Here is a 12768-nt window from a genome sequence, read left to right on the forward strand (position 1 = left end):
CTTATGTGCAAGCTCTAACTGATGCTGTGTAACTTGAGTCTTATTTAAATAAAATAGCTATTGTGCGTGCACACGTGCACACACACACACACACACTCTCCTTAATAAATATGCAGAAATATCATATGTGAATATTTTCTCTTTCTTTCTCTAACATGAGTAAGGAACTTTTCCCCCCTATTTTACGGTAAGATTTTGGGTCTTTTTTTTTTTTTTTTTTTAATGCTATGAGTTTTCTTATTTACATTCTCTAAAACTATGGCTCTTTTCAGTCTCTGCTTTTTTAAGTGCAAGTATCTATCATACAAATTTGTCAAAATGTTCTCATTTTTAAAGTTTTAAGTTGATATTTGCTAAAACAGATGAGAAAAATGTTTGATTTAGATTTAAGTGCATGATGAGTAAGTGGATGATAGATATGTATGTATATGTTGAATTAAACTTGAAATGTCTTTTTACAATATATGACAGCAACACCGATAACCCCAGTGCTCTCTGGCATCGTTCCCTTTGATAAGGGATAAGCTGGGCAAACTGTTGCATCACTCTTAAGTCAGGTCTTAATCCTGAGAAATTCTCTGCCTCACACATTTCTAGATTCACCCCAAAATAAAAATCAAACCTAATCACAGATTTTAATACATTTTCCTTTTTGTCATCTTTTTTCCTGCATTTTGTTCTCCTTCCTCTCTTAATGTTTCTCAGTTATCCTTTAGTATTTTTAAAAACTTTAGAGCAGCAAATTCTTTAACTATTAGAGCAGTGACTATTGTAGGAGTAGAACAATGTTTCTGGTCACCTCATTATTGTGATTACATGATAACATGGCATTTTTTTCTACTGTCAGATAGATATTCATCACATACATATTATCTATGTGAAAACTCTCTGAGTAACTGTTTTTCATCCTCTGAACTAAAACGATTCTTAGATGATTGCCTTTAATATTAGCATCTCTGTACTGAAAAGGCTTTTTTTTTTTTTAACTTTTTATTTATTTATGATAGTCACAGAGAGAGAGAGAGAGGCAGAGACATAGGCAGAGGGAGAAGCAGGCTCCATGCACTGGGAGCCCGATGTGGGATTCGATCCCGGGTCTCCAGGATCGCGCCCTGGGCCAAAGGCAGGTGCCAAACCGCTGCGCCACCCAGGGATCCCCTGAAAAGGCTTTTTTAATGGGAAAATGAGCCACCAAAAAATATTTTCAAGATTATACAGCAAGGCAGGGACTAGGATCAAAATTAAAACTTCAAGATTGCCAATCAGTCTTTTTAGGGATTGGCAAAACAGCATGCTTATTAGAGTTTAGCTTATATCCTTCTAGCCCCTCTTGACTTGCTACTGCTGCACTTATTCTAGGTTCACTGCAGCCATGTCAGCATCTGTACCCTTTCCCACCAAAGAACACTGTCCTCATTCAGGTGACAGCCATGACATGGGTACTTGGTCTCACACACATTCAAAATTGTTGGCAGTATCAGTATTAAATCTTGCTCTTCCAAATCCTAAGTTAATGGAGCTACTCAGGTTTGGTATGAAAAGCTGTCATTTATAATGCAGAATGTATCATTACATTTAAAGTACTCCTCTCACTCATCCCATTTAATGCAATGTAGTTAAATAATAACAAATCAGATTGGTTTGAAACAATCAAATACACTAGTATTGCAATATTTAGATAAAACACTTTTTATTTTTAAATAGTGTTTTAAAGTTTCCATTATTCTAGAGGAAAGGTTGTTTAACCTGTCATTGGAAGATTTCTAAAAAGAAATACTGAACAGACTTTTAATATCACATCTAAGCAATTTTCTAATAGCTTCACAGTCTCAGCCAATAGAAACAACAGGAAAAACATGCAGAAAGCTTCAGAACAGACTGGAAAGCTTGCAAACTCTGGTAGAAGATTTACAGATGAAGAACCAAGGTACCGTGTACATTTCAGAGAGATCTTCCTTGCTCAAAAGAATACTCACCTTCCCTTCAGGTTAAGCCTTCTATCTATAACTGGCTGAGGAGGATATTGAATATGCAATTCAGAAGCCTCAGTCAAAATATGAAGATTTTACCCATGACTAACCCCTGGATTGGTGTACAACCCTGGGGAGGTCACTTAAGCCCCGCTCTATTCTGTCATCTAATAAGGGTGATAATACTGCTGAGCAATCCTCAGGACACGTTTTGAGCAGTTTTTCACATGAGACTTCCCCACACACACTCTTTCTCATCTCCATTAGGTCTGTACACAAGCCTTTGTATGACAGGATAACATTGCAGTTGATAGCTAGAAAAAAATAAATTTGTTTCACTTTACGCGGGAGTTGAATTAGCATAGACCAGAAGAGACTGTGCCACCCAATGAATCCCTAAATAAAAAGATAAACTACTTTTAAATGTACTAAAGCTGTTTGAATGAAAACTGTCGTACTCTGCAGATGGTGGGCAACTTGTGGGGCATAAGTTCTAAGTGGATGTTCCCATGGTTGTGGGAGGTTATGGATATGTTCCAAGGATTTGGAAGGGCTATCGTGTTTTGTGCTTTTCTGGTATGAATCCATGAATCCAGAAGCCTTTGTCAGAAGTAATTTTGAAAAAAAAAAAAAAAAGTAATTTTGGAGTATACTTGTTATTCTTAGCCTATTGTTCCATCTCTAGGAAATATAAGTTGCTAGATGAAGGGTATAAATACTTTTCTAAGAACAATTCCTTCTAAAGTAAGTTTAACCCTTATTAGTAATAATAGTAGCTATTGGTATTTACTGAGCAATTACCAGCTACGCACCAGGCCCTGTACTCAGTGCTTGACTTATGTTTTCTCTATGTGAGCCTCATAACAATACTGGGAGGTGGGTGCTAATATCAGGTCATTCGAAAATGAGGAAACTGAAGATCACATCACAATCAATAAGTTGTAAGTCACACAATGAGTATTAGAGCTGCTACTGCTGACTTGAAAGCCCACATTTTTTAATCTGCTAAGGCTATACCAAATTGTTATTAGGGAAAACTCCACATCCCTTCTGATAATCCCGGATCCCTGTGTATATAAACATCAAGAAAAACATTTGATTTTAAGTTTATTGTGAATTTTTTAAAAGATGCACACGCCTTTTATTGGCCCCATTTTTATTCACACTTTGGCTTCTATTTCTGAGTATATGTCTGTGTATATACTCAGTATAATAATGCAATAATACAAATGGGAGATACGTTGTATTTGTTTAAAAAATAAAAAGACCTTTTTATTTGATGCATTGTCTGGATGGAATGTCTCTTGGAAATTATGAAACAGATTTAGAGAGAATTTTGGGAGCATTTATCAAGATTTAAATTGTACATATGCTTTGACTCAGAAATTCCACTTACAGCAATTAGTTCAAGAAAAAATTGTACACACAAAAGCCTGTTTACAAATAGCATTGTTTATAAATGAGAATAAGAAAACTTTTTCTACTTAAGTGTAGTTGACAATGTTAACATTAGTTTCAGGTGTAGCACATAGTGATTCAAGTTCTCTATACTTTCTGCTGTGTTCACAAGTGTAGCTACCACCTGTCACCCACCACACAACACTATTAAAATACTATTAACTATACTCCCTATGCTGTACCTTTCATCCCCGTGACTTATTTTTCAATAATCAGAAGCCTAAGAAATCAACTTTTTAAAATGTTATTTACTAACATGTTGGTACATCCATATAATGGAATCCTGTGCAGTCAGAACAAAACATGAGCTAAACTGGAAAAATATTGACATTTTTTAAGTGAATAAAGCAAACTACAGAACAATTTATGCCACATATTTCCACGTGTGCAAAAAAAAGTGTATGTGTGTGTGCGCTCATGCGTGCATGTACATGAAGATATTCACCAAACTGTTTTAAGTGATGCCCCCTGAGGGGAGTTCAGCAGATTGAGGGAGCAGAGACAGACACTGACCTTCACCTTCATCTCTCTTTGTACCCTTCTGAGGTGTTCAGATTATTTACAATTAGTATGTATTGCTTCTATAATAATTAGGTTCTTTAAAACAACCGAAAGAGTAAAGATTTACCCGTAGCTCTTTAACATCAGTCTTTTCAAAAATATGCCACTTTGAAAATTTTAAGAACTTCTGAGCTCAGAATATATCTATTCTCTAGTAGCAAGGTGACCTTTTAAGAAGCACATTATAGAATTGAAAGCCAGAGTAGATGTTGCTAATCTAACTTTGTTTTATCAACATTTTCAGCAATGTCTTCAATGATCAGGAATCAAGAAAAGAGGATACAGAAAGTGAAAGACCAGGAAAAAATGTTACTAAAATGATACATTGCTTGCCTATTCTTAACAGAGGGATGATGCCCAATTAATTGTGGTATTGCTTATAATTAGTGCCCTGTGTACTTTTTTCTTTTTATGTGAAAATTTAATAAAAGACACCCTGTCCTGTAAACTCTATTTCGAAATAAACTATTCTTGAATGCTCTTACAGTAAAACCTCAAAACCGTTGTAGCTAGATGTGAAAGTATGCCTACCTTATAAAGTATTAATTTGTGCTAACACCAATGTGCCGGAATAATTTATCATCTTTACTAGTGCTTAAGCAATACTTACTCTTTTCAACTTTAAAAACAAAAACAAACTTCACATGCAAGTAAAATATGTGGTATAATGCCCAGAAGGACAAACTCCAGCTTGCTAACAGGGATTCCTTTTGTGATCCTGAACTCATCATTCCATTGGTATCAATGCATGTCATCAGATAACAGAACACTCGGGTCCCTAATCAAAACTTCTAGAAAGGTTTCTCTTTTATGTATTAATAACTATAAGGAAAGAAAGGGAAAAAATGTATTCTTCTTCAGCCAGTGGGTAACTTCTAGATTGAATGGATTCAGTCTGCCTTAATGAGGTTTTCTTATTAGGGGGGTTTTGTATGTGGAGTGCTTTCTAACACCAATAACTTAATTGTGGACACCAGCTAGGTGTCCTAAGAGTCATTTCAGTGCTAGCACTCCCCGGAGCTAGCATCAGATTCTACAGGTTTAAGAGTTCAGTCACACAAGACTGCACCCCACCTCAGGTGCAATTGCAAGTCCTGGGCCACATGTGTGTGACCGGCTATAAATTGGACTTCCCCACAACTCCCTCCTCAGTTTCACTACTTGCTAGAACAGATCACAGAACTCAGGAAAGTGCTTTATCTACTATTACTGGTTTATTTTCAAGGCAACGACTCAGGAACAGCAAAATGTAAGAGATGCACAGGGCAAAGGAGGACATTCTGGTACATGAAGAGTTCATGCCCTCTCAGGGCATGACACCCTCCCAGGACCCAGACATGTTTGCCAACTGGAAGCTCAGCAGATCTTTGAGAGTGTTTGTAGAGCTTAATCTGCTGCCCCCCTCCCCTTCTGAGGCCGGGGGGGGGGGGGGGGGGGGGGGGGGGGGGGGGAGTGGGAGTGGGGGGCTGAAAGTTCCAGTCCTCTAATCACTCTTTCTGGCCTTCGTGCCAGAGACAACAGGACAATCCGGCAGAAGGGTAGCTGTCCAGAAAAGTCCACACTCCTGTTGCATGGTACAGATGCCACCGAGGAATGGCTGCTCAGCTAGAGGCTATTTCCCAGCCCCGGTGCCCCTCACGTTTACTGATCAGATCTCACTAAAGACTGTGGACAGAGCAGGACGTAGCACTTTCTGGCCAGACTCTTCAGTAAGCATCTGTGCATTTCCTCACAGTGAGGTCCTAGGGGATGACAGAGCCCCAGGACAGAAGCAGCCAGGGTGACAGTCTGCAGTGAGAACTGCCCTCCTGCCAGAAACCCCCACTGCTGATTATTTAGTGAGCAAGAAATAGGCTTCTGGTGCAGCCTTAACAGGTATGGTGTCTGTCTGTGATGGCAGCTGGTTCAGTCCTACCCAGCACAGAGAATACATTAAATCCTGTTTCTCCTAAATGGCAGTGTTAACACTCTAAGCATGTCCAATTTTACAACAACTCTTTAAAATACAAAGTTTAATATTATATGTATCTCAAACAATTGGTTTTACTGAAAGATTAATTTTTATTTCATCAGGTAATGATGAAATTGCTAGTGAAAGAATTCTAAAGATATTTTTACTATAAATTGTTTCACCTTTAATTTTACATAATAGAAATGCTTGGGCATTCTGTGAAGTAACAATAAATGCTCTCTGAAGACGTATTTACTGGTAGAATATAAAATTCATTATGAAGAATATTAAAAGTATATGTGAATTTAACATACAGGTGCCATGAGCCAAAAACTTTTTTTCTTTTAAGATTTTATTTATTTAAGAGAGAGAGAAGAACACAGAAGAAGAGAGAGAGGGAGAAGCAGACTCCCCACCCCCTTCCCCAGAGAGCCCCCTGTAGGGATCACTCCCAGGACCCTGAGCTCGTGACCCAAGTCAAAGGCAGATTCCCAAATAACTGAGCCACCCAAGTGCCCCAAACTGTCATGTTCTTGTAGGCACTTCCTAATACTATTTTCCATTGGGTTTATGCTCTTTTCAGCAAAGTCTGCCTGTGACCAGGATTAAACACTGTTTTGCCAGAAGATGTTATACTTATTACAAGTTGTTTTAACATATAAAAATTCATTTTCAAGTACAGGCATGCATAATATCCTTCCAAACAAAGGTAAAGTTTCTTTTTTCTTTTTCTTTTTTAAAGATTTTATTTCTTTATTTGACATAGAGCAAGAGAGAGAGAGAGCATGAGCAGGGGGCATAGGGCTCGATCCCAGGACCCTGAGATCATGACCTGAGCCGAAGGCGGACACTTAACTGACTGAGCCATCCAGGTGCCCCTATTTCTTTTTCTTTCAAGAATTCACAGGTCACCTGGGTGGCTTAGTCGGTTAGGTGTCTGCCACCGGCTCAGGTCTTGATCCCGGGGTCCTGGGATCAAGCCTCACATTGGGCTCCCTGCTTAGTGGGGGGGAGTCTGCGTCTCTATCAAATAAATAAAATCCTTTAAAATTTTTTTAATGTATTTCACACAGTGTGCATGAGCCTGGGGTGGGTTGGGGGGAGGCAAGTAGGGGCAGAAGGAGAGGGAGAAGCAGACTCTCCACTGAGCAGGGAGCCCAACACGGGGCTCCATACCAGGACCCTGGGATCATGACATGAGCCAAAGGCAGATGCTTAACCAACTGAGCCACACAAGCGCCCCCCAAAAGGTAAAGTTTATTTTTTTAAGAGATTTTATGTATTTATTCATGAGAGACACAGAGAGAGAGAGAGAGAGAGAGAGGCAGAGACACAGAGGGAGAAGCAGGCTCCATGCAGGGAGCCCGAGGTGGGACTCGATCCTGGGACTCCAGGATCACGCCCTGGGCTGAAGTCAGGTGCTAGACCGCTAGACCACTGAGCCACCCAGGGATTCCCCAAAAGGTAAAGTTTAAAAAGGAATTCTAAAATGTTTTCTCTAAAGAGAGGAGAAAAACAGACCCCTCTTGCCTCTTGATGTTTGCTTTTTTCCTATGTGTCTGTTATAGTGGAGGAAAATATTGGTATTTTATTTTACATCTAAGCTATTATGGTACTAAGGTTTAGATAAGTAATTCAAACATCAAATAAAGATATTAAAACTCACATTTTATTTGTTCAGTTATAATGAAGTTTAATTTCTTCTCAGAACAAAGTCGTACTTCTCTATCACTGTCCTGTTATAATTTTGTTACCCAAGATAGCTGTTGGTCTGAGAGGAGAGGGCAGGAGAATGATTGCTATCAGTCCCTCTGTCAGTCCAGACCCGTGAGAGAACAGGAGCCAGGGGAGAGATGGTCCTACAAAGGCCCTAGAGGGACATGAATGCTGCAGTCCCTCCCGGCATTAGTAGGAGCATCACTCAGGCCACTCACTCAGCCCACACTGGAATCCCATTCCCATTCCCTCTCCTCTTGGCTCCTCCCAATGACCGACTCTAACTAGGCCCCTTGTTTCTGCACCAGTTTGCCATTATTAAGACAAAGACTTACTTGCTACCTTCAAACCATAACTAGCAGGTGAAATCAAGCAAAACAAAGTAAAACATCAGGAAGTCTTACAAGTTCATATCCTTGGTGATCACCTCTTGCGACCAGATATTTCTGATCACAGTTGCATATGGCATTATTTTTAAATAAAAAGTTGTGCATGGGGGCAGCCCTGGTGGCTCAGCAGTTTAGCGCCACCTTCAGCCCAGGGCCTGATCCTGGAGACCCGGGATCGAGTCCCACATCGGGCTCCCTGCATGGAGCCTGCTTCTCCCTCCGCCTGTGTCTCTGCCTCTCCCTCTCTCTCTCTCTCTCTCATGAATAAATAAAATCTTAAAAAAAAAAAAAAAAAGTTGTGCATGTAGTAAGAGAGTTTCTCCAGTTGTACCAATAGGAAAGCAGCTCTTTTTGAATGAGACTTGTTTCACTCCCCGGGTTTAAGGATTACCCACCCAAAGGCTCAAGCTTGAACCCTGGGCAGCCAGTTGGTTTTGCTACGCCCAGGCCAGTCCACACCAGAAGCTTAGCCAAGTCATTCCCCAAGAGGACCAAGCCCTGAAGTAACCATGGATCAGCGAAAATCCACCCATCAACACCACAGGAAAAAAAAAGTCCACGCTCACTGGAAGCATCATCTACATTATATTTCTGCACGTCAGATGCAAGCCACTGGCAAATTTGAAACAACTCTGATGGCTAAATTTGGAGTTCTACTTTATTTAAAATTATTCAGTGTGCCCCACAAACTTAGCCTTTTCCAGATTCTACAACAGCTTCTCCACTACTTTGAAAACAATCAGGGAATCCCCCACCACTTTTGTACCACTTTATCCTCACGACCAGTCTCCAGGAACCTATTGCTACATTCTTCCCAGCGGGTAATCTCCCCATTTTCTACGACTACAAACTTCCATTCCACCACTGTATCTGCAGGCAGGGACACAGAACGACACCAGAACCCATCCTTGCTATACTGGAGTGGGAGGTAGGTACTCCACCTTCCAAGACTCTTGTGATCTCCAGTGATCGCAATACACTGCTTACCAGTGCTTGTGATATAATGGATCTGGAACCTGATGCTAACTTGCTGGGACCCCGAAACCACCGCTACTACCTTTTTCCGTTTCACATCCACTTCCTGACCTCTTGGTTCCATAAGAGTGCTTCTGCCACAGTCCATTTCCTGGTTTGGGCTTACCACTGGAGCCTCAAGGCTGCCACCCAAAGCAGCATCTCCCCAGGATGAGTGCCTGGACACCATTTCCCAGTCCTCATTGTCAGCCCGGTCCTGATTGCTCAGCTGTGCAAGGCTCACTTCCTTCGCTCTGTCAATGACCAGGTTGCTAGAATACAACTTTTCTGCAAAACAGGAAGCTACATTAGCAAGTGTCTCTTGTCCTTTCTGGAATCCCCATTCTCTTATAGCAGATTCAAGGCTTTCATTTCTTGAAACTTCAGAGTAACCCCGAGAGTTACCAGTCTCAGATGCAGCTAGAGATTCTGTGGCTGGAAACCCTCCAGAAGGAACATGCTCTCTTGAACTGTTGCAACCACTGTCTTTTCCAGAAGGACTCTGCAGTCTCCGTGCTGCTTCCTGCAAGTTACCATGGCCTTTGGTCTCTGAAACCAAACATCCATTGCTTTCTTGAAGATGCTCTAAAACAAAAGGAAAAATGTAATAGTGTTAGGCAGTTCTTGCGAGAAAAAAGGCTGGGAAAATAGATTTAGTTGTTGAAGACTTTATCATTAATCTATCTGCAGTTCACAAAATCCATCTCGATTCAAAGCAAGTACTTAATTACCCAGTTCAGACACTAACTGCACCAACAGTGTACTTTAAGAATATGCATGTGTATCCAGTAATAAAAGGCATATCCGGGAGCATCAGTGTGCCCACCCAAGAGTGTAAATGAAGTGGCAAGTGTAGAAGCAGACTTGTGACCCTGTCGTGGTCCTCAATCCCCACAGTCCAGACCGTACTGGCATGCAGCCACATTGTTCTGCTTCTATCATCAAAAACTGTTGTTCCGGCAGAGATCCGCATGGCTACCCTACGGACCCTAAGAGTACACTTGCACTCCCAGGAACTGCATGCACGCTGGGGATCGGCTCTCACAGATGTGGGCAGACCCCCAGCAGCTGACACTGTGGGGGAATACAAGGAACAGTGGTGAGTCATTGTGCAAGAGTTGGGGGTGCTGGTGGGGGAAGAGGACTGGTTTCTCTTTGCCAACCCCATATGCGTTAGGAATATCTTCAACAAAAATAGGCTTTTTGCATCCCCACAGGGACTGTTCACTTTTTTAAAAAAAAATGTTCTCGCAGTTACACGATCCAAGCTCCCTAAAGGCTCGGTTTCCTTCTTGGACGCCTCACTCTCCGTCGGAATAGCTCCCTACAAGACCGAAATCTCCAAAGTCATACAATCAGCACGGATGGGGGGGGAGGCGGTCTGTGAGGGTTTGGCCTTGTTTAATTTTGTCTCTTTTTAATGGAGTCGTGAGACACGAACATTACCCTGAATTCCTCATCTTCCAACCTAAAACATGAGGCTGGCTTTCAGAAGAAGATACATGAGCTCCCTGCTCGTCCCACACCAGCTGTGGGGAAGGCACAGAGGCAGAGTCTCGGATGGCTCCACATGAACACTGACTCCACTAAAAATAAAGTTCCCAGATGTCGTTTTCACCAATGGGTCGGAGTCCAGGCGCGCCCTGGAGGCTGGGGCTTCTGCCAGCGGCCTTCCTCCCCTTACTCGCGGTCACGCAGTCGCCAACATGCACACACGTGAACCGGCTGTCAGTCCTGGTCGCTGGGGCTGGATGCCCTGTTAGGTGGGCCCGTTCCGGGGCTCTGCTCTGCGGCTCAGCCGAGGCCTCCGTGGCCGGGGTCCAGCCCGGGCCCTGCCTCCCGGGCGGCGGGAGGTGCCCACGGCCTGGGGTTCCCGGGCCCGGCCCTTCCGCGGGGCGCGGGGAGGGGCCGTGGGCCTTGGGGCTGGGGCGGGAGAGCTGAAGGGGGTCGCGGGACCCCTGAACCTGGGCGCAGCCGCCCGAGCGCCCCGAGCGCCCCGAGCGCCCCGAGCGCCCCAGCGCAGGTGCGCATCCCCCTGGCGGGGCCGGCGGGGACCCCGCGGTTTCCGCCCCGCCCCGCGGCCCCGGAGCCCCGAGCCGGCGGGCCCTGCGGCCGTGGGGGGCAGTACCTGGCGAGGCGGCCGGCTCCCGCCCGGGCGGTCCGCAGCTCAGTCCCCCGCCGCCGCGCCGGGCGCCCCCCGGGGCCGCGTCCTGCCGCTCCGAGTCGCCCTCGGCCGCCGCGTCCCGCAGCAGCCAGACGAAGATCGCGCCGGCCAGGCCGCCCCCGACCAGCAGGGCGGACCACACGGCGCCCATGGCGGAGGCCAGGCGGCCGCTGCGGGGACCACGGCGCCCGGACGCGCCTCGGCCGCGGGCACAGCCGCCCCCGCCCCGCCCCGCGCTGCGTCCCGACCTCGCCGGGCCCCGGGCGCCTCCTCCCGCGGACTCTCCAGGGGCGGGGCCGGGGCAGGGCGGGCACAGCCTCGGGAGCCCCGCCCGGGCGACGAGAGCATCCACCACCAGGGCCGCTCGTCGCAGCCACGTCCAGTCCTGGCTCCTCCCTCGACCGCTCTGGGGTGTGCTGGCTGCAAACTGCGTGCGCTCCGGTCCGCACTGCGCACGGCAGGGACGAGCTCCCACGGGTGGGCTTTTTTTTTTAATTTTTATTTATTTATGATAGTCACAGAGAGAGAGAGAGAGAGGCAGAGACACAGGCAAAGGGAGGAGCAGGCTCCATGCACCGGGAGCCCTACGTGGGATTCGATCCCGCGTCTCCAGGATCGCGCCCTGGGCCAAAGGCAGGCGCCAAACCGCTGCGCCACCCAGGGATCCCGAGAAAGCTCTTCTTAATTTTTTTTTAATTTTTATTTATTTATGATAGTCACAGAGAGAGAGAGAGAGAGAGAGGCAGAGACACAGGCAGAGGGAGAAGCAGGCTCCATGCACCGGGAGCCCGACGTGGGATTCGATCCCGGGTCTCCAGGATTGCGCCCTGGGCCAAAGGCAGGCGCCAAACCGCTGCGCCCCGCGGGGATCCCACGGATGGGTTTTCTCATAAAACTCGCGGCCCTCTTTGTTAAGCGCTGCGGTGAAGTGCGAGCGTAACCAGACCCTCGCAAACCCAACAACCGCGCGAGAAAAGAACTTCCAGCTCGTCCTCCCCTCGCCCGCGTGTGCAGCTGGAGCCCTTCGCCCGACGCGCACGCGCTTCTGCACCAACTGCTGCGGCCCGCGGGCAATGCCGCCCGGGGAGACCGAACGGAGGGGCTCCCTCTGGCAAAGCAGATCGTTCAAAGGGGCCCCAGGTTCGGGCACACGGCAGCCCTGGCCCAGGTCCTGCAGGGCCGGGCCGTGCCTCCCCCGGGTCGGCCACGACGCCCGCAGAGGCTAAGGGACGGGGCGAGGCAAGGGGGGAAGGAGCCCGGGCCGGCTTCCGGGACGCTGGCAGCCGCCCAAGCCCAACTCCCTGGAGTGTGACCTCCCACCTCCTCCCCAACCCCGCGGGGGCAGCCCCGGCAGCCCGACGACGACGTGGCAGCCACACCCTCCCCAGGAGCAGACCCCAGCAATGTCCAGTCGCCCTCGGCTACTGCTCTCCCCCTCACAGTAGGCAGGAAGGAGCCAGCTGCTGCTCTCTCTGCAAAATCCCACATTAAGAATCCTACTCCTCCGGGCGCCTGGGTGGCCCAGCGGTTGAGCATCTGCCTTGG

General features: G+C 46.1%; 2 protein-coding genes across 15 annotated transcripts in view; one reads left to right on the forward strand and one right to left on the reverse strand.

Moving 5' to 3' along the window:
- The window catches only part of CCDC158 (coiled-coil domain containing 158), a 127331-nt gene extending 122784 nt beyond the window's left edge, over positions 1-4547 (forward strand). For 11 of the 13 annotated variants that reach the window (XM_038582390.1, XM_038582391.1, XM_038582388.1 and 8 more), the window contains 2 exons: positions 1828-1927; positions 4234-4547. In XM_038582390.1, coding sequence (XP_038438318.1) covers positions 1828-1927; positions 4234-4354 — 221 coding nt within the window. In that variant the 3' untranslated portion in view covers positions 4355-4547. Of the gene's footprint in view, positions 1-1819; positions 1928-4233 lie in introns of all 13 variants that reach the window. The other 2 variants (XM_038582395.1, XM_038582397.1) reach the window with 2 other exon arrangements.
- A 4060-nt stretch (positions 4548-8607) lies between these two features.
- Positions 8608-11403, reverse strand: STBD1 (starch binding domain 1). 2 transcript variants are annotated; one of them, XM_038581751.1, is made up of 3 exons: positions 11188-11403; positions 9465-9644; positions 8608-9347 (listed from the first exon to the last, which is right to left on the reverse strand). In XM_038581751.1, the coding sequence occupies exons 1-3, from the start codon at positions 11372-11374 to the stop codon at positions 8785-8787; spliced, it is 930 nt and encodes a 309-aa protein (XP_038437679.1). In that variant the 5' UTR covers positions 11375-11403; the 3' UTR covers positions 8608-8784. The 2 variants fall into 2 exon arrangements, with proteins under 2 accessions (XP_038437679.1, XP_038437678.1); XM_038581750.1 differs by having other exon boundaries at positions 8608-9644.
- Between the last annotated feature and the right edge of the window lie 1365 nt (positions 11404-12768).

This window comes from Canis lupus, chromosome 32 (assembly GCF_011100685.1).
Source record: "Canis lupus familiaris isolate Mischka breed German Shepherd chromosome 32, alternate assembly UU_Cfam_GSD_1.0, whole genome shotgun sequence".
NCBI classification, from domain to species: Eukaryota; Metazoa; Chordata; class Mammalia; order Carnivora; family Canidae; genus Canis; species Canis lupus.